This window comes from Mustela putorius, unplaced genomic scaffold, assembly GCF_011764305.1.
Source record: "Mustela putorius furo isolate JIRA1106 unplaced genomic scaffold, ASM1176430v1.1 tig00000228_pilon_pilon_pilon, whole genome shotgun sequence".
NCBI classification, from domain to species: domain Eukaryota; kingdom Metazoa; phylum Chordata; class Mammalia; order Carnivora; family Mustelidae; genus Mustela; species Mustela putorius.
In genome coordinates this window covers 24799326-24825108 of record NW_025421322.1, presented here as the reverse complement: position 1 = coordinate 24825108, position 25783 = coordinate 24799326, and the positions used below count along the sequence as shown (strand labels likewise).

The 25783-nt window shown below is 38.7% G+C and overlaps 1 protein-coding gene across 8 annotated transcripts; it reads left to right on the top strand.

Annotated features, from left to right (window-relative positions):
- Positions 1 to 788: 788 nt before the first annotated feature.
- ZHX1 (zinc fingers and homeoboxes 1) lies at positions 789 to 24359 on the top strand. 8 transcript variants are annotated; one of them, XM_045078093.1, is made up of 6 exons: positions 790 to 1181; positions 1973 to 2159; positions 3557 to 3636; positions 7709 to 7821; positions 17430 to 20276; positions 22760 to 24359. In XM_045078093.1, exon 5 carries the CDS (start codon positions 17655 to 17657, stop codon positions 20271 to 20273), a length of 2619 nt encoding a protein of 872 aa, XP_044934028.1. In that variant the 5' UTR covers positions 790 to 1181; positions 1973 to 2159; positions 3557 to 3636; positions 7709 to 7821; positions 17430 to 17654; the 3' UTR covers positions 20274 to 20276; positions 22760 to 24359. The 8 variants fall into 8 exon arrangements, 7 of the variants coding, with proteins under 7 accessions (XP_044934032.1, XP_044934028.1, XP_044934029.1 ...); XR_006606159.1 differs by lacking the exons at positions 1973 to 2159; positions 3557 to 3636 and adding an exon at positions 20669 to 20764 and having other exon boundaries at positions 789 to 1181; XM_045078094.1 differs by lacking the exon at positions 1973 to 2159.
- The last annotated feature ends 1424 nt before the right edge of the window (positions 24360 to 25783 follow it).

Here is a 25783-nt window from a genome sequence, read left to right as displayed (position 1 = left end):
GAGCATTGCTGTCAAAGCACAGAGGGTCCAGCGTGCAGGCCCATGAATCTGTGCAGAGTAGCTTGGAGGGTGAGACGTTTCTCTGCGCTTTGGTTTGCAAGTTTCATAATTTTGAAAGTGAGGGGAGGGTGAGGAGGGGCGGTGACGCTGCTCTGTTTTCCCCAAAGCCTGGGTCCTTGGCGGGCCCCCTCTGCGGGACTAGTTCCCATGGAAGCTGTCCAAATTTGAAGACCATGGCTTTAAAAGAAAGCCCTTGAGCAGAGTGGCTCGCGAGGAGGCAAAGGAGGGCTTTCGGGGAGCAAAGGGTGGCTCCATCGTCAACGGCAGCTCTTAGTGAGGCTGAACTGAACTTTCGGGGTTAGCGGGTGGAGCTGCGGTTTGGGTTGGAGTAGGGACCCGAAGGCGAGAAGAGGCGGGGCGGCGGTTGACAGAAGGTGGGGCTTCGGGCTGGAATCCAGACTAGTCTCGGAGAGGCGGGGCTTTTTTTGACAGTGGGCGGGGATTCGGAGGAGGGGGCGGGGCTCGGGTGGACTGCCACCAAGAGATGGGGCTTAGGATGACAAGGGGCGTTTCTTGCGATCCCGTGGTGACATTAGCAAGGCGGAGCGCCCAGAGGGCAGGGCCACAAATGACAGAAGGTGGGAATTGATCTGAGTATAGAAGAGCCTGCTCTTGGAGCTACCTCCCGCAATGGGCGGGGCCGCTTCCAGACCTGGGGAAGGCGGGGCTTCTGCTGACAGAGGGCGGAGCTAACGCGGGCCGGGGCGGGGCTTCTGTTGACAGAGGGGCGGGGCGGCTCCCTACCTCGTCGCGGGCCAATCCAGAGAGTAGAGGCCCGGGTCGAACCCCAAGGGAGCAGCGGGGTCCGGGAGTGGAGAGCCTGGCGCGGAGCGGGGTGGGGGCGCGCGGACGGCGCGCGCGCGGGAGGGCCCCGCCTCGGCCGGCTCCTTCCCTCCCTCCCCGCCCCCGGTCGGCCGCTGGGGAGCGCGCCTCGCCTCGCACCCCACCCCCGACCCTCCACGCTCCGCGGGCCCCGCCGAGCTGCCGAGGCCGTGTGCCGGCCCGCCGAGCGGTTCCGGGTGTAGGGTTCACAGGTCAGAGTTGACTCCCTGAAAAGTGCAGCCGGTTTGAAATGCAAGATGGCGGCGGCGGGGCGCTGAGAGGCGCGGCGGCCCCTGCAGGTAGCGGCGCGAGCCGGCTCCGGGACGAGTGGGCCGGGACGCCCGGGGACTGCGGGGGGGAGCCGGCAGCGCTGAGCCCGCGAGCGGCGCGGCGGCCGGACCAGGCTAGTGGCCGGCGGGCCGGCCGGAGGAGGGCGGCCCCAGGGCAGAGACCCCGGGGACTTAGCGCGCCGGCGGCGGCGGCGGCGGCGGGGTGGCGAGGCGGCGGCGGCGCGGGGCGTCCGAGGGGGAGGGACCCGGCCTGGCTGCACCGGGGAGTCGCCACCGAGGGAGGGCCCCAGAGGGTCCTTCGCGCTTTCGGGGTGTCTGCGGCGGTGGAAAGAGCTGGGGGTGGACTCCGTGAGGGAAAAATCTCAGCCCCCGTCCTTAGGAAGAGCACTGAGCAACTTGGGACTGTTGAGGGGAGTGAAGACGGGGCCTCCGGCGGTTGGGGGGGGCGCCGCAGGGACGGAGGAGCCCCCGATGCTGAGGGTCCTGGAGGAGGTCGGAAGGCCTGCCCTGAGGGGTGCGTGGCCTCGTGGGGACTGCCTCCCGGACGGGAAGGGGACATCCTCCTGCTAGAGCTGAACGCATTGGCATTGGGGTTGGAGCCCCGGGAAACCTTCCGGCGGGGGGTGGGGGCTGTACCCCTCTGCAGAGCAGCAGGCTCAGCACCCACTTCGGGGCCAGGCCGTTCCCCCACTTCGGGGCAAGACTCCGAATGGAGTCCTTACGAACTGTATTGCGTTTTGAGGAAGACTGGGACTTAGAAGTTAATTAAAGAGAATGGAAACGTTGTCCGTCCCTTCCAGAAGGGAGACAAGGGAGGCCGACCGGGGACTCCTCCGAGCCGTGGGGCCTAACGGGAGCCCCGTCCTACTCGTGGCGGGGATGGAGGGCTGGGAAGGAGGTGTGACGGCCCAGGGAGCGGGCTCTCCCGGCAGCGAGGAAGCGCCCTGGCGGATGCCCTTTCCCTGTGGATTTACACCAAAGTTCTAGGTAAAGGGACTTGAAATTCTTTGTTTCGTGCATCTGCCTCCACCTCTCCCCTCTGTAGGTAACAGTGAGGAAAGAGCAAAACCTCAGAGAAAGAAAAGGTTCCGCTTGATATCCTTAGTTTAGATTAACGGAGCAAGCAGCAAGCTCTGGCCGGGCTTCAATGAGAGACTCAGGGCAGGGGAAGTAGGAAGCGGAAAGAGGGGGATCGAGAAGGAATCCAGGGGAGCGATGGGGCAGAGTGGGAATTCCACAGCGCTCCTCTGTCATCACTCCCCATAGGAAAAGCATGAGAAGGAGCTAATCTTTCTGGAGGGAAATGGGAAAAAAAAGAAAGAAAGAAAGAAAGAAAGAAAGAAAAGAAAAAGCTGATAATTCGTGATGGGACTAGGTTGGGATTCCACGTAACTTGAAAAAGCAATTGCCTTGGAGATTAAGAGGATAACAGAAAAGGGGGGGGGGATGACAGGACTGGGAGATACAGGGTTCCCAGGGAGGAAGCAGCAGCTTGCCTTCCAGGAAGAGTGCCTGTTTGTGGGTTTGCAGTGTATGTGTGTACCCCCCTACCTAAGCGCACCTTGAGAGTCGTTGGTATTGGTCATTGTATCTCAGTCTTTGTCTGAAAGCTTTAACTTGTGCTTTATGGTGTTACATGAATTATCTTTGTTTCTGAAAAATTATTCTGGAAAATTTTTCCATCAGTGAGGATGAACGGGAATTGGTTTTAACAGGGATATAGATTTTTAAAAATTTTCTTAAGTAAGAATTCTGACTCCTGATTTCAAGCTAAAGAAATGTGGGTGCTGCCAAAGCCAGTAATACTAACAAGATGTAAAAGGGCCCTCATGAATATTTTTTCCTCTTAATCCGTCTCTCCTTACTCTAAGCCTTTTAGGGCAAAGCTGCCTAATCTTCATGCAAAATAAAATGTAAATTCTTGGGTTGTTTCAATATAGAAATGATAGCATTTCCCTTAGTGAATCTTTTTGTAGAAGTACCTCTTCAAATGCTTCATTTAATGATCAGGATTAAAATGAGAAAAAAAAGTAAGTAAGACTTGGGTACCTGATGACAGCTATGATTCATACAGATTTCTTGAACCATTCTAGTATTTTTTTAAAAGAGCTCTCATGTCTTTCATGGAAATGTCTTCTCAAACACATTTCAAGTATAAACTAGTTGAGGGCCGCGCATTTGGAGTATTATTATACATATGAGCTATTCTTTGGTTTCCCCAAAGTGCATGTAGCTCTAGTTCTGTATTCAATTCTGAACAGATTAGGCTGGATGAACCAGAGTGGCACTGATGCCAGATGGTTTGAAAATATGCTAAGGCTGAAAACATAAATGTGCTTGTGCTGTGCTTGTACTCATTAATAGTAGATGTCTTTTGCTTATAGCGAGCTTATTATTTCACTGGATTGGGAAGACAGCTCGTGAATGATGTAGCAATTATTTCTCCTCTGGTGATACTTGTGAGGTTTGTTTGTTTGTTTGCTTTTTTCATTAAATCTGAATAAAGTTTTACAGTTATTTTATTAGGGAGCTTAATAGCATAGGTGAGGTGGTTCATGTTGGAGATATTCTCCCTTTTGTATTATATTTTACATTAAGACTGAAAGGTAATGTTATCATGCATTTATATTTTCTTTCTTATAATGCTAATTGGGCACAGAAATCGGTTATTTGGAACTTAATTTGCTGTAAATCATGGCTTTATATTTAAATGAAAATACTATTAAAATTACTAAAATGATTCTAAATGTAGCTAAGCAAATAACCTTTTTATGTACATTGCATCATTGTGGATTTGGGCTCAAGAGACTCTACTTATTTAAATATTAGCAGTGTTAAAACTCCAGTGCCTAACCTAGGTTTTAATCTAATATCATATTCATTAATTTAGGGAGGTGTTTGGAAATATCTATTGTACTGTAGCCATTGTAACACATTCACTTTACTTCTAAATTTCTTCTAACTTAAAATCCTTCTAAATCATCCTATGTAATCTCAAAAGTAATTTAAATTACATTTAATTGAGGGGGGGATAAACCGTGATGCTATCCTTTGAATAATAGCCAATGTTTCTGTAATATTACTGATCTTATATCATTATATCCTTGTTGCTCTGATATATTTGTGGTTGTGAGTAACCAAATTTGAATGGCTGAAGCTGCTGATTTAGATTACTGATCAGGATATACATTTGAGTTTACATGTTGGAGATCTGTATTCCATAGAGTTAATTTTTACAGTAAATATTTATGTAAATGTTTCTATAGTTGCCAGGCTTTGACCTTAAAGGACACTTAATCTTTGCAGTTTATACAATCAGTATTCTGTGATGTACTCAAGAGGTAGTAAGATGGTCCTTTATACCTTTGATCTAAATAAAAATATGATATGCTTTGGAAAAGGAGTTTTTATGAGTAGGTTGAGAATGAGATTCAAGACAGTCAACATTTTTTTACCTTTTTTTTTTTTTTTTTTAAAGTAGACTTTCTTAAGTGTGGAGCCCAACACAGGGCTTAAAGTCACAAGCCTGAGATCAAGACCTGAGCCCAAACCAAGAGCCTGTCTCGCTTAACCAACTGAGCCACCCAGGCACCCAATGTGTCAAAATTTTTATGCAGGATTTTGTTTTCAGTTTTTAGATTTCGATTTTTAAAAAATAGTATTCTCAAAGCCTATCTGAAAAAATCAAGAATTAGTTTACATATACATATTATTTTAAATAAAAGAATTTTGTTTTTGCTGAATTTTAGTGATTTCATATTTCCCATAGAATTTCTGACTCCTTTTTCCCCCTTCCTGAAGGTCTTTCTTTGTCTTTTTTGGGCTATTATGAGGAATGAAAGGAGATAGAAAGATTTTGATTTTTTTAAAAGATTTTATTTATTTATTTGACAGAGAGAGAGAGAGAGAGATCACAAGTAGGCAGAGAGGCAGGCAGAGAGAGGGGTGGGGGAAGGAGGCTCTCCACTGAGAAGAGAGCCCTATGTGGGGTTGGATCCCAGGACCCCGAGATCATGATCCAAGCCAAAGAGAGAGGCTTAACCCACTGTACCACCCAGACGCCCCAGATTTTGATATTTCTAAGTACTTCTTTCATAACTGTGTTTTTCTTCTATGCTAAGTCTGTTCCTTTTTACCTTCAAATATTGTCAAAAAGAAGCTTGTTTAAAACTTTGCTGGGCAGGGGCGCCTGGGTTCCTCAGTCAGTTAAGTGTCTGCCTTTTGCTCAAGGTCTGCCTGTGGCTCAAGACGTGAGCCCCACATCAGGCTCCCTGCTCAGCGGGGAGCCTGTTTCTCCCTCTCCCAATCTCCCTGCTTGTGTTCCTTCTCTCACTGTTTCTCTCTGTCAAGTAAATGAATAAAATATTTTAAAAAAAGAAAAAAGAAAGAAAACTTTGCTGGGCATGGACTGTATTTGAAGGTGAGGGCATGGTGAGAAGAGAGCAGTGTCTCTTCATGACTACAAGAAGATGATTTACGTCAGAACTTCATTAGTACTATGAAACACCTTTTCAGATGTGTCGTACATTAATGATTCTCCTTGAAGCTAAGGTCAGAGGAAGTATGTGTATATTGGGGTGGTGGGTATAAATTATGATGGATTAATGTCTACCTGTTAAAGCCAACTTGTTCTAGTGTTTCTTAATATATTCAAAGGTATGAAATGGAAAATAAAATTGATTGATTGTTGCCCAGAGCTTTAAAATATTTTTTTTTGTACAAAGTTTATGTGAAGACTTCCTTCATTGTATAACTTAAATACCTTAAATAAAAGTCAGGGAAATCTAACAGTGGGCTTACTAGTGCCAGAAAATATTCCAGACACTTTACATGAGTTAGTTTAAACACATCATAGTAGAGCCCCATTTTAGATGAGGGGGTGATGACATAGACAGGGCAAGTCACTTGTCAAAGACCACAGAGCTAGTAAGTTACAGATAGGAGATTTGAATCCCTGCAGTCTGGTTCCAAAACCCAAGCTCTTCATCTTTATTTACAGTCCATCTTCTGCCAAAACAACTCATCTGTTTTATTATGCAATGTATATAGCTGAGATGAGTTCTTTAATTTTTGAAGTTCATTCTAATCTTAAAATTTAAGAAGATACTTTCAGTTAGGGAGAAGTATTTTAAAATAATGCCAGTATCCAGAGCTGAAATAACATCAGGCAAGTATGCTTTCCATCCAGAAGTAGCAAGGAGCTCATTTGTTGCTCCTCTAGTTGCCTTGTGCCCTTCCTTATCTCAGCCGCTCTTCTCAAGAGACTCTCGTTCAGTAAAACATCTTGCAATTACCGTGTGATTCAAGAATGGATTCAAATAGGTTACCAATTTCCTATAGTATTAATAATTCATTTTGGAAAGTAACTTCCCCTCCTTGGCAGCTGTTTCTTATCTTCTCTTCTAGTCCACATCCTGTAGATGGATAGCAAAGGAGTTTCCAAACAAGGAGATACCAGGAAATGAAACTGTAGAATCCCAGGCTGCAGATCACAGGATGCTCCACTGAGCCTACTGGGAAAATGCTCTTTCCCTTTTCATGAAAATACTGTAGCCATTCAGCCCAAGCTTTAACTTAACCTAGAAGTATTTTACTAAAGGCTTGGGGTATTTACATTATTTCTTAAGAGCCTCTTCACGAACGTGTGTATAATAACAGGCAGAATCACAGGATAAGGTATTTGGAAGAAATCATCTTCCTTAATATTTATTCATTTTGTTTACAGTTTTAGTGCTTAAAGAACAACAGCTAAAATGCTTCAACCCTTCAAAAGCACTACTTACTGTTATTTACTAAGAGAAGCAATCATAGATTTCATTAAGTTTTCCTGATTGGTTTAAGTACTCTGAATAATATGCCACATTTTTGGACATGTATCTCAATTTTTGGAGAATGATTTTCGTTTGTTTGTACAATCTCTGCTTCTCAAAACACCAATTGAAATGCCATTTGGTAGTAGCCTTCTTGCAAAAATGAAATAAACATAGGTCATTCTATTAGATACAACATGTTTTGGGGTAGAGTACCACCAGTTTCTTTAAGTTGTATTGGCTTGTTGCCAGCATTAATAATCTACTCCATTCCAATTAATGCATTGTAAACTAGGATACAAACATCAATGAGTTTATGTATAAACATAAGGAACATATATTTCCTCCCACCTCTTAGTTTAACTAAGTTGTCTTTCATAACTTTTGTGTACTTAATATTTACAATTCCCAATTTCTTTATCTCAACTTGTATACTAGAGCCTGCATATATTCACATTTTGATAATTTTTATTGAAAATAATACAATAGTGAAAATAGGATTTGGTTGTTTTATATAATATAAATAGAATTTTTTAGAGTTTAAAATTTTGTGTTTTTTATTAATATTGAGTCTGGCATTTAAATAATTCTTTTATAATTTTATGAGGAAATTACTTTTTTTTTTCAAAATTACTTTACTTTTAAAAAGCTAAGGCATAAACTTTAAAGTCCTAAGACTGAATTATATCCAGAATATTCAAGTGATTTTTTTTTTTTTTTTTGTAGGATATGGCAGATAGGTACTTCAGACCTGTTGGTAATGATGGCCTGAGCTAAACACCTTATTTGAAGGGACACCCTCCATGTCAAAGAACAGAATGCTGAAGAAGCTATGGCAAGTATGTGTTTCATAGGATATGGTAAAACTCAGATTCTGAATATGCTCACTTTAGATCCCATGGTACTATAATTGGCTAACGTCTTAAAAGCTTTCCTTAAAAAAGCAGCACTTAGTCTTGATGCTTTGTTAAGAAATATACTTTTAAACTTTAAAGATATAGGTGTATTGGCTGCTTTAATGTCAAAGGAAACAGCATCACAATTCATGATAAATCTGTGGGTATACTAATAATTGATTTTTCAATTAATATTTGCTGAACTACACTATGTGTCAGGCACTGTACTGGTGGTGTGGTGACAGTGGTAAATAAGACAAATGAAGGTCAGGAAGGCAGAGAACTTTTGTGGGGTAATTGATCTAGAAACTTTACCTTTTTTTTTTCCACCTGTATCCAGAAAAATTCTTTTTTTTTTTTTTTTTTTTTTTTTTTTTAAAGATTTTATTTATTTATTTGACAGAGAGAAATCACAAGTAGGCAGAGAGGCAGGCAGAGAGAGAGAGAGAGGAGGAAGCAGGCTCCCTGCTGAGCAGAGAGCCCGATGCGGGACTCGATCCCAGGACCCTGAGATCATGACCTGAGCCGAAGGCAGCGGCTTAACCACTGAGCCACCCAGGCGCCCCAGAAAAATTCTTTAAGACTTAAAAGAACAATTCCTGAAAATATATTTCCAAAATATAGTCTACTAATAATAGTTAATTATAATTCCAAAAATTAGGATATTGATGATTAAGTACTTTGTTTTAGGTTAAGCATATGATTTTATATTTTAGTTAACAGACATAAATCGGCTTTTATAAGAAGCTTTAGATCACATGCTGTAGTGTTGAAATAGTTACACTTTAGTCCAATTGTTATTTTATTTCTTGTTATTTATCTGTTTGTCAGAGAGAGAGAGGGAGAGAGCACAAGCATCAGGAGCAGCAGGCAGAGCAGGCAGAACAGACAGAGGGAGAAGCAGACTTCCCGGTGAGCCAGGAGCCCAATGTGGGACTCGATCCCAGGACCCTGAGATCATGACCTGAGCCGAAGGCAGACGCTTAACTGACTGAGCCACCCAGGCATCCCTGGTCCAGTTGTTATTTTAGTTAATTCCAGAACATACTAGGAAAGATTTTTTTTAAAAAGGTTTATTTTTGTATTTTTGAGAGAGAAAGAAAGAACTCTCTCTCGTGCATGTGCACACACAAGTGGCAAGGGGTGGGTGCAAGGGGAAAGAATCTTCAAGCAGACTCCCCGCTGAGCGTGGAGCCCAACCCGGGGCTTGATCCCACCACTCTGAGATCATGACCTGAGCTGAAACCAACAGCTGGACACTTAATGGACTGAGCTACCAAGGAGCCCTGCTATTAATATATATAGCTATTAAGGTGGTTCAACTTTCATTTTTTAAAAAATTGTTAGAGTCCTTAAAGCTGGCATAATTATCTTTCAAAGTATTTTTTAGTAATTGAATGATTATATCTTGAGTGAAACATGTAACAGGTATTTTATAAATAGGGACGGTAACAAACAGATAAATGATTTTTCAGCCTCTTAATGATAATCTCACTTGTAATCAAGCATAGTGTTCTCGTGTAAGACTGTCTGTCTTACACGAAAGATTTAACATACCTCTTTGAGAAAAGTAGAGGAAAACTATTTCCAGCAAAAAATTACTTTGGGATAATACTGCAAACTTTAATAACAAAGATAGGAGATTTCATTATAGTACTTATTTATGTATCACTCTCAGTATTTACATACATACTCACATGCCAGCAGAAGGCAGAAAAACAGGATGTTAGTGTTGTAGAGACACTTCAAAAAGACATTTCACTCCTCAAATCTGGGGTCAGTGCTTATCAGTAGTATTAAGGTTGGCTTTCTCAGGTGGAAAAAAACAGGTAGAGGATAGAATTTCTACACCCTTAAGCCTTAGTTTAGCAAAAGGATCTTCTGAAATTCAATGATTTTTGGCCACAGTTTCTTCGATGCTTTCATTTTTATCACATTTACTCCTGTCTATATACACCTTCATACTCAACTTTTGATTGTCTTGAGATCATTTTGTCAGTTTTCTTGAGATTTATATCTTAGCTAATGGTTCTAGGCTATCATAATTCTTAAAAACATTTGCTGTGGGTACAAATTTAGGTTGTTACATTTCTCATTTAATTTTCTAAGGAACTTGACCATTGTTTCTAAGTATTTTTACATTTTGGCTTTGAAAATGGCCTGAAAATGGCCTTTTTTAATTAAAGAAAGTGTCTTCTTAGACACTTTTTTCTTTTTTTTTTCTTTCTTTTTTTTTTTTAAAGATTTTATTTATTCATTTGACAGAGAGAGATCACAGTAGACAGAGAGGCAGGCAGAGAGAGAGAGGGAAGCAGGCTCCCCGCTGAGCAGAGAGCCCGATGCGGGACTTGATCCCTGAGATCATGACCTGAGCCGAAGGCAGTGGCTTAATCCACTGAGCCACCCAGGCGCCCCACTTTTTTCTTTAACATGGTGAATATTCTTTATTTTAATTTGACCCTGTTATTCTTTATTTCTATTATTATTTCATGCATTTGGTGATTTTGGTGGATTTGTAACTTTTAGTTTGAATACAAACATATAAAAATAAGTATTTTCAGGTTAAGCAGAACTCTGACTCAGAGAATAAGAAGTGAAACTATATAGAATACAGAGTTCTAAGAATTCTCAGTTTAGGTATGAATACATATGCCAAAGGATTCTCAGTTTATGTTTTAGCTACCCTGAGAACAGTTTTTAGCTGGTACCATCTCAAAACTAACATAATCCTTAAAAATTATAGTTCATATTTGACTAAGAATCAGTATGAAAGTTGTTTTTATTCACATAAAGTCTTACCAATATAATATGCTTTTGTGGCTAATGAGGCAAAGTGTTGTCTGTTAAGCATTTAATTTGAAGTATAAGACAGCCAAAGAAACAGAGGCATAGAAATTCAGTATAGTTATGGCTCTACTTAACTATAAAAAATTTTAGACTTTTTTGTAGCCCTAAGCACAGAATTTGAAACAATGTACTATTATAGTATATTACATTGAGAATTTATTTTTTAATCTCTTTGAAAATGTAGAACACCATTAAAGTATAGTTTTCTCCAGGAACAGAAAAATAATGATTCTAAGTTGAGATTTGCATTTGCTGTTTTTACAGGAACAATTTTATCCTGAATTTCACTGCAGGACTAATTCTGTGAATGAATTTATCTCCCTTGTTTCATTGTTAAACGGTCCACAAATTTAAACATATACTACTCATACATAAATCTTAAACGGTCCACAAATTTAAACATATACTACTCATACATAAAGCTGATTTGTTACAACAGAATTATAGATGTTGGTAAATATTTGTTGCATATTCATTGCTATATTTTAATAATAGAATGTTCTATAAATAAAGATGTTTTAATATTCTAATGACTAAGGTAATTTTATTAGTAAGGGTTTTACCATTGGAAGTAATCCACCATAAAGTAAACACAGTTGTTCTTTATAACTCCTCTATAAATGAGTGTTTAATGAAGTAAAATATTATAATACACAATTTTAAAGGGTTTCTTTTTCCTGCAAGTATTAATGAGGCCTTGATAGGCTATGTGTTGGGCACTGGGGATCTATAGTAGAGAGCTAAATAGACATTCTTTCACGTAAGAACTGCTGTTAGAATTGTACCCAATTTTTATATTGTGATAAAATGAATTTTGCTTTCATGAAATACTTTTCTGTAGGGAAACTTTGTTGTAATTATTTTGATGAATTAAGAATCATGGATTGTTTAAGGGGTATCCTACCTTCAGGCGAAGAGCCAAGATGCAGAGAGAACTATGGAAATTGGCTCGACCTAGATCCATACACTGCAGAGTCTGAGGACTCTTGAGGGTTCGTAGAACTAGTTTGACTTCTTAGACCATGGAGCAGCTCCCAAAAATGTGTGGAATACACTTGAATGTTTTACATACTCAGGGATTTCTGCTTCCCTTGAAAAAAACCTTTATGTAGCACATGTTTTTGCCTTAAAAATAGAAAGTAAATATTGTTTCCAGCTCCAAATGACCATCAGAATATTCTAGTCTACTTGCAATTTTAAGGCCTGGAAATTATTTGTTTGTTGTATTTTATAATAAAGCAATATTATAATAATATTAAAGAAAATTTGTAAATAGCACTCAAAAATTTCACCCATAATCTCATGTGAAAATTTCATTTCTTTATATTCTCATCTAGTTTTTTTCCATATGCCTACATATTTTCCCATAGTTATTTTATAATTAATATGTAGATTTTGTTCTGATTTTTTAAATTTAACAGTAAATGAATAAATATTTTTTCATATTCCGACATTTGATCTTAGCCAAAAGACTGATGGGCTATTTTTTCATATTCTTTAATTACTCTTGATTACTATTTTTAATGATCATATAGCAGTTAGTTGATCAGGTTGGATTGTTTTGTTTTGTTTTGTTTCCATTTTTCTACCAAAAAGTTAACTGAAATAGCTTTCAAATATAATTATATTTACAGTGCTGGATGCATTTAGAGCATAATTTTTTTATCTTTTTTTTTTTTTTAAAGACTTTATTTGACATAGAGTGAGCTAGAGAGACACAGAGCAAGCACAAGCAGGGGGAGCAGCAGTCCCCAGGACTCTGGGATCATGACCCAAGCCAAAGGCAGACGCTTAAGAGGCTGAGCCACTCAAGTGCCCCCATAACTTTTTATCTTATTGGCCATCTTCACTTTGTGTTTTAATTGCAAAACAACCTAGCTAGTTAACTAGTCAGTTGTGCAACTGAACTCTACCCCCTTTTTACAGGTAAGTAGTTCCAGGTTCCCCAAATTTTAAGCTTTTGATTTTGAGCTCTGTTTTTAGTTGACCTTCAAGTAGAGGATGAGATGCCTGTCAGCTAATAGCGATTTCTGTATGGCAATTTTCCTATCTCAGCCCCATTGCACTTTAATGATAAAAGGAGATAGATTGGACCTACACCAAAGACATTCTTATTCTTTTTACCCTTTCTGCTTTTTCGTTCAATTTGTGTGCCTTGTCAGCTGATTAAGTTGAGAGAGAGAGAGAGACAATAATACTAGATAAGTGGTATTTCTTCATCTCCCAAAAGAATTTTTCAGAGACAAGAAAATAACACTAATTAGGCATCTCCTGTGTATCACAGTGTGTGAAGCATTTTTATTTGATCAGCCTCTGAGGTGGATAGCACCCTTCTTATTTTCTCCAGGGCAACTGATTCTGCTTCCTTTCTAAAAACCTCCTGCAGTGTGCTTGCAGAGTTCCTGATGCTTCCTCTCATAGCATTGATCACAGCTATTTTAAGTGATTGTTTACTGCCTGTTTTTCTTGTTCAGCTGCCAGTACCTGACAGATCTGAGGCAATCTGTTGCAGTCATAGCCTTACAGTAGTGCCTAACACAGTGCTGGCCCATGGTCGACAGTCAACAAATAGTTGTGTGAATTTATTGAATTGAAGAATGCCGGTTTTATAGGTGAGAAAATTGAGGCCAATACTGAGTAACTTTTATAGTCACTGGACCACTGAGTGACAGAGGAGACTCCAGAAACTATGGTTTGATCCTATATCACAGTGCCTCTGTGAATGTGTTCCTCTGGGCCTGGGTTTCTTCTGCCAGAAAAACGGGTTATTTGTACTGAGTTCCCCGCTTCCCCCCAGATCATGAATTTATATAATCAGGACCCTGAAGATGCTTTTATTTGTGCTTTGGTCTGTTTTTGAACTATATACATTATAGTAGAACTGAATGACTGGCCAAAACCTTGAGGTTCTTTTGGGAATTCTCAGTCTCCCTTTAGAAATATGTTAGACAGTACAGTGACTCTGGTTTTGTTATGTAAATGTAAACAGTTTCAGGAGTAAAGTGGACAGTGTTTTTTTTGTGTATTTGAGTGTAGGAGTCACCTGAGCTTGAGGCTGTGTTTAATACCAAGATAATCAGATTTGAGTCTTTTGCATTATTGAAGACTTATTTTTAAAAAGTTTCATTTAAGTAGCTTGTTTTAAGTTTATATTGCCAAAACCAGTGCTTCCAAAGGAGAACACACAATGGTGCATATATATCATTAGATTGTAAAATAACCTATGAATATTTTGTAATTTTTATGACTTTAGCAAAAAATATTTAAGCTTTTAAAATTTGTTTATATCTGCGTAAGTTCTTATGAACTGACCTTTCTGAGCTAGTAAGCTATAAGGAAGAGAAATAAAAATAATAATTTAGCAAATTCCTATTTTTAAGCAAGACAAAATGAAAAATAAACAGTTTAACATAAGACCTAGCGAGCCAAAATAATAAAGGGATCTTAGCTCCTCAAGTTTCTCTTCTGTATCTCTTATTAGTCCTGGCTACTCTGTTCTACCCCGGGTGTCCAAGCCCTGCCTTCTACAGTGAAACAACCTGAAGGACACATTAAATTCAGTTTAGGTTAGTTTTCAAATTTCATGTCTCAGTAGTGATAAACTGAGAAGGATTTTTGGTGACACGGATACGTTGTCTTGAAAGTAGTTTTTAAGGCACAGGCTTTCAGACACATCTCAGAACCCTTCAAAGGTAGAAGCAGGGTTTGTCGGATCCATGGGGTGGGATCAGGAAGTAGTTTAGCCTCTCTCCTTCTCCAGCCAGACAGCTGTTCTTTTCTCTGTTTTGCCCCAAGGCTTCTCATAGAGTTTTGTTTGAAGAAGGGGCTCTGCTGCTTACCACAAAAAGTTTTGAAAACCATCACTAAGGAAAGGTAGTTTCAGGAAAAAAAAGAAAAACCTTCTACCTTTGATTCTAATTATAGTATACTCCCAATTAAATATAATCTGAGATTCTAGGAGAATAACAGTTATAAAATAGCTTACTCCCCTGCCTTTCAACAATTCTCCTTCACTGCCAAAAATGTGGGTGCTGCTTATTTGTTACTCTTCCTTACTTCAAGCTATTTGAGGAATTCCCTGTTTCTAATGACAAAGAAATGATCAAACAGCTGCACTAGCACTTGAACAAAATAGTTAAAATCCTACTGAATTGAATGGGAGAGATGGCATTAGCTTCATGTAAAATACGCAGTTAAAAAATAGTTTTAAATATCAGTGATTTCTTCATATCCCCTTAGTTTTAAATAGTTTTAAGTATCAGTTTTAAATATCAGTAATTTCTTCATATTCCCTTAGAAATCAAAGGCTTTTTCCAGGGTGGGGTGGGGTGGGGAATGACACCTTCGAGAATAGGGATTCTTTGAAAATTGGATGCTCTTATTACTAATCTGATGCGTTTTGCTTTATAATATGGGAAATCGGGTAATGGGGGACATTTAGGCTAACTTCCCATCTGTCGCTTGGATCCATCAAATGGATATATAGTATATATTTAAGTAATCCCAGTGAGGAGGATCTTGCCCCTTTCAAAAGCAGCGCACTCTCTCTTTGGACAGTTCTGTTTCCTAAAAATGTTTCTCCTTTTCCTAAAGTCAGTACATCTCCTACAGACTGGGTTTTGCTTTATAATATTTGAAGTAAACTTTTTCTCCTCAGTTCAGCTAGGACAAGGATTATACAAATAAATGAAAATAGTTCTAATTTGTGATAGAGAATAAACCACTTAACTCATTTAATTCATTTTCCTTTGGTTTAGACTTCAGAAGCACAATACCTTTCGCTGGTGCAGCGTAAGTGTTTGGGTGCAAAATTATTAAAATATGTGTATATGAGCATAATTCACTTTTTCTTGATAAGTCACAGTCATTCTTGTGAATTTCAGCTATTGTTCTCTATTGTGATGCTCTCAGGGCTTATTGAGTTTCTTCCCTTTATTTCAGTTTTTTAATGTAAATAGTTAATGTGTATGGTAATATTAGTTTCAGGGGTAGAATGTAGTGATTCATCGCTTAAATACAACACCCAGTGCTCATCACAACAAGTGCCCTCTTTAATCCCCATCACCCATTCCAGCCCATGTGCCCCACACCTCCTTCCATCAACCTTCAATATTGTTAAGAGTTCTTATGTTTTGGGGACACCTGGGTGGCCCAGTGGGTTAAAGCCTCTGCCTTTGACTCAGGTCACAGTCCCAGGGTTCTGGGATCGAGCCCTGCATTGGGCTCGAGAGCCTGCTTACCCCTTCTTTCTCTGCCTACTTGTGATCTCTGTCAAATAAATAGATAACATCTTAAAAATTTAAAAAAAGAGTTCTTGTGGTTTGCTTCCCTTTTTCCCCCCATCCCCTGTGTTCATCTGTTTTGTTTCTTGAATTCCATATATGAATGAAATCATATGGTATTTATCTTTCTCTGACTGACATATTTCGCTTAGCATAATAGCTCTAGCTCCATCCACATTGTTGCAGATGGCAAGATTTCATTCTCTTTGACAGCTGAGTAATATTCCATTGTATATATATACCACATCTTCTTTATCCATTCATCAGCTGATGGACATTTGGGCTCTTTCATAATTTGGCAGGTCATGTTGAGTTTCATAGGACTGTTTTCCTATTCATTCTAGTTCAAGTTAATAAATATTTAGTGAGTTCCTTATTCTAGGCTTTTTGTATGCAGAGGGGATACAGAAATGAATGAGAAGTCAGCCAAGATAGTTGAGCTAGAAGAGCATTAGACTGAAGATACAAAGGTCCTTGGAAGAATGAGATTCACCTATAGTAAGGAGACCAGGAGTATGGATAGGCTGTGGGACAGAAATGTAATACTCCTCTGGCACAATACGGTAAGTACTAGACTAAATGATGAACTGAGGAGGAGGAGGTTGGATCCAAGTTAAAGGGAGGAGGTGATCTATAGGGCAAACAAAGATCATCATAGTGCATGCCCAAACAAGGCTCCTGGCACAGGGAACAGCCTCGTTGTGTGCCCCTGGAACAACAACTGGGTCTGCTGTGCCTAAAGCATAAGAAAAAAAAGTCAGGAGAAAGATGGCAGGAAGTTGAGGTTGAGGGCGGGTATGAAAAGAACTGCTTGTGGCTCGAGGAGTTTGGGCTTCATTCTTCCAGTACCGGGGAAACTTTAAGTCAGGAGACTCTTAGGATTAGATATATCTTATAAATCCTGGTAACACCATGAAAAATGATTAAGAATAATGTTTCTAAAACTTCAATCATTCATATCCATCTTTGCTGCTCCTGTCGTACTTGGCTATGCTACTGGAATGATAAAACAGACCAGTAGGAGGAAGAGGGCATATACACTTAATAGCCATAGTCTCTGAGTACCTGTGTCTGCCTTTTATAGGTTTAAGTTTCCTCCCTTGTTATCACATTATCATTTCAGAATGATAATAGTGTGCTTGCCAAAGCCGACCCTTCTCCCACTTCCCTGTCAATATAGGGCTGGCTGAAAATCCAAGTAAGCTGGCCTGGGGGCTGACTGTAGTACAGTACGTGACCTTCAGTGATTTGGCTTGGAGACATGTATTTTGCTCCTAGAGGACTTTTTTCCTGGTTCTGGTCTTATTCTAGATCTTTATAACAGAGCTATCCAACAACTTCAGGTAAGTGCAATATAACTGAAGTTTGTTTACAAGATCAAAATCATGTATTAAAAACATTTTAAATTTTATTTTAATATAGGTGTTTGGAGTTGGGCTTCAAAAATTTCAGCAGTTCAACAGTATCTTATCTGCCAAGAATAAGCTCTTTACTTGATTGCACCATGAAAAAGCTGCTAATGAAACTTGTTGAACACAAAAATGGACTTGAAGAACCAAAAGCCATTGTTTTCAAATGAAGAATACTGAACAGTTTTAAGCCTCAATGCTTTTTAATCACCGCTGAGATCTTCCTCATAACATCAGAATGGCAAGCAGGCGAAAATCCACAACCCCCTGCATGGTCCTTGCAAGTGAACAGGATCCAGACCTCGAGTTGATATCAGACGTGGATGAAGGTCCTCCTGTACTGACACCTGTAGAAAACACCAGAGCAGAGAGCGTCTCAAGTGATGAAGTTCATGAATCTGTGGACTCTGACAATCAGCAAAATAAAAAAGTTGAAGGTGGCTATGAATGTAAATATTGTACTTTTCAAACCCCAGATCTAAATATGTTTACTTTCCATGTGGATTCTGAACATCCCAACGTTGTGCTAAATTCATCCTATGTCTGTGTTGAATGCAATTTTCTTACCAAAAGGTATGATGCACTTTCTGAGCATAATCTGAAACATCACCCAGGAGAAGAGAATTTTAAGTTGACTATGGTGAAACGAAATAACCAGACAATCTTTGAGCAGACAATAAATGATCTGACTTTTGATGGTAGCTTTGTTAAAGAGGAGAATTCAGAGCAAGCTGAACCTGCAGAAGCTGCATCTTCAGGAATCTCTATCAGTAAAACTCCGATCATGAAAATGATGAAAAATAAAGTGGAGAACAAACGGATTACAGTTCACCACAACTCAGCTGAGGATGTTCCCGAAGACAAAGAGAATGAAATCAAACCAGACCGTGAAGAAACTGTGGAAAACCCAAGTTCTTCGGCTTCTGAATCCAACACAAGTACTTCCATTGTCAACAGAATACATCCGACTACTGCCAGCACGCTCGTGACCCCCGCAGCAGTTCTCCCTGGCTTAGCTCAGGTGATAACCGCTGTATCAGCTCAGCAGAATTCCAGTTTGATTCCCAAAGTCTTAATCCCTGTTAATAGCATTCCCACCTACAATGCTGCATTGGATAACAACCCCCTTTTGCTCAACACCTACAACAAATTCCCTTACCCAACAATGTCAGAAATTACTGTTCTTTCTGCTCAAGCAAAATACACAGAGGAACAGATCAAGATCTGGTTTTCAGCCCAACGCCTAAAACATGGTGTCAGCTGGACTCCCGAGGAGGTAGAGGAGGCCAGAAGAAAACAGTTCAATGGAACAGTACACACTGTACCTCAGACCATAACTGTTATTCCTACACACATTTCCACGGGGAGTAATGGTTTACCATCCATTTTACAGACATGCCAAATAGTTGGTCAGCCAGGGCTGGTCCTTACACAAGTAGCTGGAGCCAACACCTTGCCCGTAACAGCACCTATAGCCTTGACCGTGGCAGGGGTTCCAAGTCAAACAAATGTACAAAAAAGTCAGGCGCCTGCTGCTCAGCCGAACGCAGAGACAAAGCCAGCCACAGCAGCCATTCCACCCTCTCCGCTCATCAAACACGAAACCACAGCGGCAAACCCTGATTCCTTTGGCATTCGGGCCAAAAAGACTAAAGAGCAACTGGCCGAATTAAAAGTCAGCTACCTTAAAAACCAGTTTCCCCACGATTCAGAAATCATCAGACTTATGAAAATCACAGGCCTGACTAAAGGAGAGATTAAAAAATGGTTTAGTGACACTAGGTACAACCAGAGAAATTCAAAGAGTAATCAGTGCTTACATCTCAACAACGACTCCTCCACCACTATTCTTATAGACTCCAGCGATGAAACCACGGAGTCCCCCACTGTGGTTACTTCACAGCCGAAACAGTCCTGGAATCCTTTTCCCGACTTCACTCCCCAGAAGTTTAAAGAGAAGACCACAGAGCAGCTTCGTGCCCTTCAGGCGAGTTTTCTCAACAGCTCCGTACTCACCGATGAAGAATTAAATAGGTTAAGAGCGCAAACCAAACTTACCAGAAGGGAAATTGATGCTTGGTTTACAGAGAAGAAGAAATCAAAAGCTTTAAAGGAAGAGAAGGTAGAAATAGATGAAAATAATGCAGGTAGTTCCAAAGAAGAAGCTGGAGAAACTTCTCCCAGAGATGACTCTGGTGCACCTAAGCCAGGGAGCACAGGCAAGATCTGTAAAAAAACACCCGAGCAGTTACATATGCTGAAGAGTGCTTTTGTCCGAACACAGTGGCCGTCACCAGAAGAGTATGACAAGTTGGCTGAAGAAAGCGGGCTTGCTAGAACAGACATCGTCAGTTGGTTTGGCGACACTCGTTATGCTTGGAAAAATGGAAACCTAAAATGGTACTACTATTATCAAAGCGCCAATTCGAGTAGTATGAATGGTCTGTCCTCCCTTCGGAAAAGGGGGAGAGGGAGACCCAAAGGAAGGGGAAGAGGAAGACCACGTGGGCGGCCAAGAGGAAGCAAGAGAATGAACAACTGGGACAGGGGGCCATCACTCATAAAATTTAAAACTGGAACTGCAATACTTAAGGATTATTACCTGAAGCACAAATTTCTTAATGAGCAAGACCTTGACGAACTTGTGAACAAATCACATATGGGTTATGAGCAGGTCAGAGAGTGGTTTGCAGAAAGACAGAGGAGATCAGAGTTAGGGATAGAATTATTTGAGGAAAATGAGGAGGAAGATGAAGTTATTGATGATCAGGAAGAGGACGAAGAAGAGACAGATGATAGTGACACTTGGGAACCCCCACGACATGTGAAGCGGAAGCTTTCTAAATCAGATGACTGAAATGTAAGTTGTAAATCTGAGTGTATATTCATCAACCACATACATTTAGAATAGTCACCTTGTATCTGACGCCTTCACTTTTGACAGTTTTCCTAAAATGGTTTTTTTCTTTTTGCTAATAAGACGACTAGGGACCTTGACTGTGACCACGAGACATGATTATTATGTGTGGTCTGATTATTATAACTATTACATTTATTATGTAGAATTTAATGCTGCTGTAATTATTTACTTTTTTTAAATAAAATGTTTTTTCACTTTGTTTTAAGGGAAAGTTACCCATTCTCATAGAAGGGAGACTGGTTGGGGGGGCGGAATTCATGGATACTAAAGGTAACTAAAATGTATTGCTTGCAACCCTCTTTCACTAAAGCTTCATTTTTTGCCTATTTAAGGAAAGAATTCAAAAACGAAAATTAAAAAGAAGGGGAAAAGTTACCGAAGGACAGACTTACCACAGGGGCGAGGATTGCTCAGTTTTAGGAAACTAGGTGAAAAATGGGTATCTTTTTTTATTCATTGTATTGCCCCCAAACTATTAGGTTTTTAACTAGAATTTTAAAAGCTTTATGTGTTAAAATTATTCAGTAATTTTTTGTTGAAAGCCAAAGGTCTGTTTTAGGCTCTGTGTAAATTCATATTTGCTTAGATGGCATCTGTTTTTGAAAACTGTGATATAAATTATTTCTGTCTTAGAGATCAAAAGGTAAATAACAGATTTGATATTAAATTAACTCAGTTGCCTAAAGTGTCTTTTCATTCTTTGATAGAAAACAAACCTGCTACCAGCAGAAACACTGTATTTGGTTAAAAATATATCTCTTGCTATAAAAGCGCAAGTAAATATGCTTTAAATCTGAAAGGTTTGGCATGTTCCTTACATTTTAATTCTTTCATAGATTGAATTAATTAAAATTCCACTCTAGCTGCAAATCAGATACCTTATTTAAAGTTAGGACTTCAATTCTTAATACTTTTGGAATTTAATAGCATAGTTCCATTTTCTCTACTCTCTGTTTTGGAGTGTTCTAGAATAAAACTATACTCTATTGAGAATAACGCACTTCTTATGAAATGTTTGTCTACGTCTATCAGTAGTCCAAAAGCATTTAATTATCAAAACTATTGCGGTGTCCTCGAACAGTAAAGAAGGAAACAAAACATAGATCCTCATGATCATATGTGCATATTTACGTACTTCTGTAGCTGTTTGCATCCCTATCTATCTTCTAATTTATGCTCTGTTATTCTGCACAGTATTTCCTTAACTCCCCCATGTCTTCCTCACTGGTTTTATTTATTTTGCTAAACAATTATTTATAGAGAGCTTAATATGTACCAGGCATTTCTCTTATTGTCTAACAGTTTTCCAGGCTTCCCATGCCTTTTCCAGACTTTCTTTTCAATAACACTTTTTTTCCAAGGAGAAAAACAGATGAAACTAAAAATACACCTATTTTAGAGTAAATCTCACTGTGGGTATGGAGCATAACGAAAGTCACAGAAAGTTAAAGTTTTGAGCAGCTTTATCCTAAAGTACAGCCCTCTGTTTCCTAATGTCAGAAATTTTCAGGACAGGCTTTCTCCTGACCCAGATGCATAAAATATTTTTAACAAGCATTTTTTTTTTTTTTATTGCTAAACACAAGAATTCTCACTCGGCCAAGATTAAATCAACAAATGTGTTGCTGTAGTGAATTGTCCCTGTGGTTGTAGTAACCTCAGCAGTGATTCTGCAGGGAGCTGCAGTCTAAAAATAACGGAAACTTTTTGGTACAGTTTTTGACTTTAAGTTTGTGTAGATAATTCTCATGTTCTATATTGATACTCTTACGGATACTATGAACAAAAAAATCATACAAAGCCACAGTTTTTAAAACATTGTGTCATATATGTTAGACATATCATGTATTTAGCCATGCCTTTTAAAATATTCAAAAGTCTGAAATTATAAAACACATTAATTAGCAACTTACTGTCTGCTTAACAAATGTTTCATCTTATAAAAGGATTCACTGTAAGTTCCCTCTTAATAGTTATTTCTTCAATTAAATATGGTTCAGTTTACCAAAAATAGGTAACCAAAACTTTTCCAAAATAGTTTTTGCAAAAAGTGAAATATATATATCTCTTTTTCACAAGCCAGACTTGTATATAAAATACAAAAGCCTTTAGATTTCAGTCTGTTTATTACAAAAACTGACAGTGAAATATATACTTCCTATGAATAACTGTTTTTATAAATTATTACATATAGGTGAAAATGTCTATATGCAGAACATATACATAAACATATACATAGGACTTGTACACAAACCCTAGTGCTTTATGTAAGATGTATATAGCAAGTGATTTCAGTGTTAATAAGCAAATACAGAGGATGTATTTTCATGGCTAATTTGTATAAATTTTGTTTTGAAAGTGGTAAATATTAAAAATATGGTTTTCTTTAAAATTTTAGTATTTTATTATGTTTTCTTTTATAGCTGCCTAAAATGTTGGAGGAGAATCAATTCTTCAACGCAAGATGTCTGATTTACTGTGAATGGGCCCAATCTTTGATGACACTGAAAACATTTTGGGGCATACACATTCTCAAAAAATAGGATCCAATACCCAAAAGAAATGGAACTTAATGTTGTGCCAAAGTTAAACTACTGCATTTGGCGGAAGTTCTGCAATGTAAATAGAACACTAATTAAACAACTTGTAAAAATTCGAATTTTAATATAGTACATTTTTATTCTGATACGATGGAGATGTTCTGATTCTTAGACTTTCTGAGGGGGTTTAATGACCACTAGAACTTGTCCTCATATTTTGTCCAGCTTAATACTGTGTGTCTAGTGAGATGGGCCTTACTGCCGGTGTTCTTTGATATGTGATTAAGCTTATAGCTTTGAGTGACCAAACATTTTACAGAGCAAAAATTGTTAGAAACAGGAAAAAGAAGAACCTGATTTATTTCTATGTCTTATTTCTCAGGCCCTGCACTAAGATTTAAATTTGTGCATGGGCTTGTACAATTTCAATGTAAGTGACAAAAAAACAGCCTATTGACACATGTTGAAATGTAAAATTTTGTGATAACAGTGGCCCTTAATGATTGGATCTTTAATTGAACACATTCATTGATACCACTATTACTCTGTAATACTCTGTCCATTTTTTTCACTAGAGGCCGAATTTGCTTTGTATTAAATTAAAGATAATCAATACTGAAGAAGGAAATGAAAATGGCATAAGAATTTGGATAGGGTGAAACTCTGAAATAAATATTTTACCAAAAATGTGAAGAAGAACCATATAGTAAATATATACTTAGTGTTTTCTTACAATCATATAGAAATCAGAAATGTTTGTACAGTTACCAGATCAGAATTTTCGAGAATTGTCTTTCAGGGAAATTCTACTTTATGTAGCAATTTCAGTGAAGAGAGGAAAAAAATTCTGAACTGATCACAATGAGTTAAAGGTTAGCTTTTGACTTATGAATCATGGGAGTGTTAACTGTTAACTCTTGCCATATCAGGAGACTGAAGGTTCATACTAACTTATAAACTTTGTAAAGACCGGTGCTGTTCATTCATGTTGAGAAGGACCCTTTTTTGTGACTATAGGATTGTTTTACAAAATGTGCTTTCTTCATAGAGAAAATGTTCAGTTTAATTAACTCTGGATTTTAAAATGTTTTTCTGAATGACCGGATGTAGTGGGCTCGGCCAGTTTCTTTTGTCTAATTTAATGAATAATATTAAGCTCTTGTTTTTACCTAAATGTTTGTCAGCTAATGAAATGTTATGAAAAAGCCTTGAATATGCATGCTGCTTTCATTTTTATAAACTTTTTATTTTTTAACTATAGCTTTATTAGTAATTCCAAAATGCTGCAATTTAGCTGATTTCTTCACTCAGACAGCTGGCTTTGTGGGTGGCTTTTTCATACTACTGTTAACTTTTTTAAGAAGAAGCAATGTAAAGACTGTAACAATTTAATGCACTAAACTGTTCTTTCTTTTACACATTTAAAAACTTCTTAAAGCACTCTGTATTATAATGATTAAATTGCTCCCTTTTTTAAACCATTGCTAATGTGGTCTGAGTTTTGTTTGACAATTTTCATATTTTCAAATTTGAAATGTCAAGTATTAGAAATCAGCCTTTGAATAATACATTTATATCATGTTTCCCTTGCAATGTGTCAACTTTGTATAGCCGTAAATAGACTAGTAATAATTTTCCCCTCTGTCTCTTTTATAAACTTGGCACTTCATTCTGCTCTGATGTTTGCTAGCTTTTAAATATATTTATTTGACAGAGCAAAACTCTTCTTCTCCCAGTTGATTATGTCCTTGAATACAGAATAAAAGTTAGCAGCAATTAGTAGTTTTGAGTGATTTTTTTTCCATTTTATTAACTGAGTTAAAAAAATGTGGTAAAACACAACAAAATTTGCTACTATATCTGTTTTTAGGTGTATGATTCAATGGCATTAAATATGGTTACAATGTTGGGCAACTATCACCACTATTTCCAAAACGGTTTCATCATCCCAAACAGAAACTCCATAGCCATTAAGCAATAACTCTGCATTTCCCCTTCCCTCTCCTGCCCTGGTAACATTTAATCTACTTTCTGTTTCTATGAAGTTGCCTATTCTTGATATTGCAAGTAAGTAGAATCAAATACTACTTTTCCTTTTATACCTGACATTTATCATGTTTTCAGGATACATTCATGTTTGTTGTACTATATATCAGAACTTTTTTTTTTAAGTAGGCTTCATGCCCAGCATGGGGCTCAGCGTGGGGCCCAGTGTGGGGCTTGAACTCACAATCCTGAGATTGAGACCTGAGCCAAGATCAAGAGTTGGATGCTTAACCAACTGAGCCACCCAGGTGCCCCTGTCCCTTTTTATGGCTGAATAATATTCCAGAGTGTATCTGTGTTTTGTTTTTGTTTTTTGCTTTGTTTGAATGTAGTTGCCACACAGTGTTACAGTAGTTTCAGGTATATAGCATAATGATTAAACAACCCAATTTGTACATATTGCTTGTCCTTCTGTTGATTCTTCTGTTATCCGTTCTGTTTATCTATTCTGCTGTGATGGGCACTTGGGTTGTCTTTACCTTTTGGCTGGAAAAATGCTTCAGTAAACATGGGCATCTAAGTATCCGTTTGAGTCTCTGTTTTCAGTTCTTTCTGATATATATCTAGGAGTGAAATTGCTGAATCAAACTAACTCTATTTCTAATTTTTTGAGGAACCATCAAACTTTTCCACAGTGATAAAATGTTTTCCACAGTGTCTGTATCCATTTTGCTATTATCCAGTTTCTCTGTACCTTCACCAACACCTTTTGTTTTCAGTTTTAAAAGGTGTTATTGGAACTATCCTAATAGGTATGAAATGGTATCTCATGGTTTTGATTTGCCTTTCCCTAATGACTTATGCTGTTCTGAATCTTTTATCTGCTTACTGACCATGTGTGTATTTTCTTTGGAGAAGTCA

What these genes read in the sequence shown, in the direction of transcription:
- ZHX1 (XM_045078096.1), top strand. Translation starts at nt 17,655, where the DNA reads ATGGCAAGCAGGCGAAAATCCACAACCCCCTGCATGGTCCTTGCAAGT.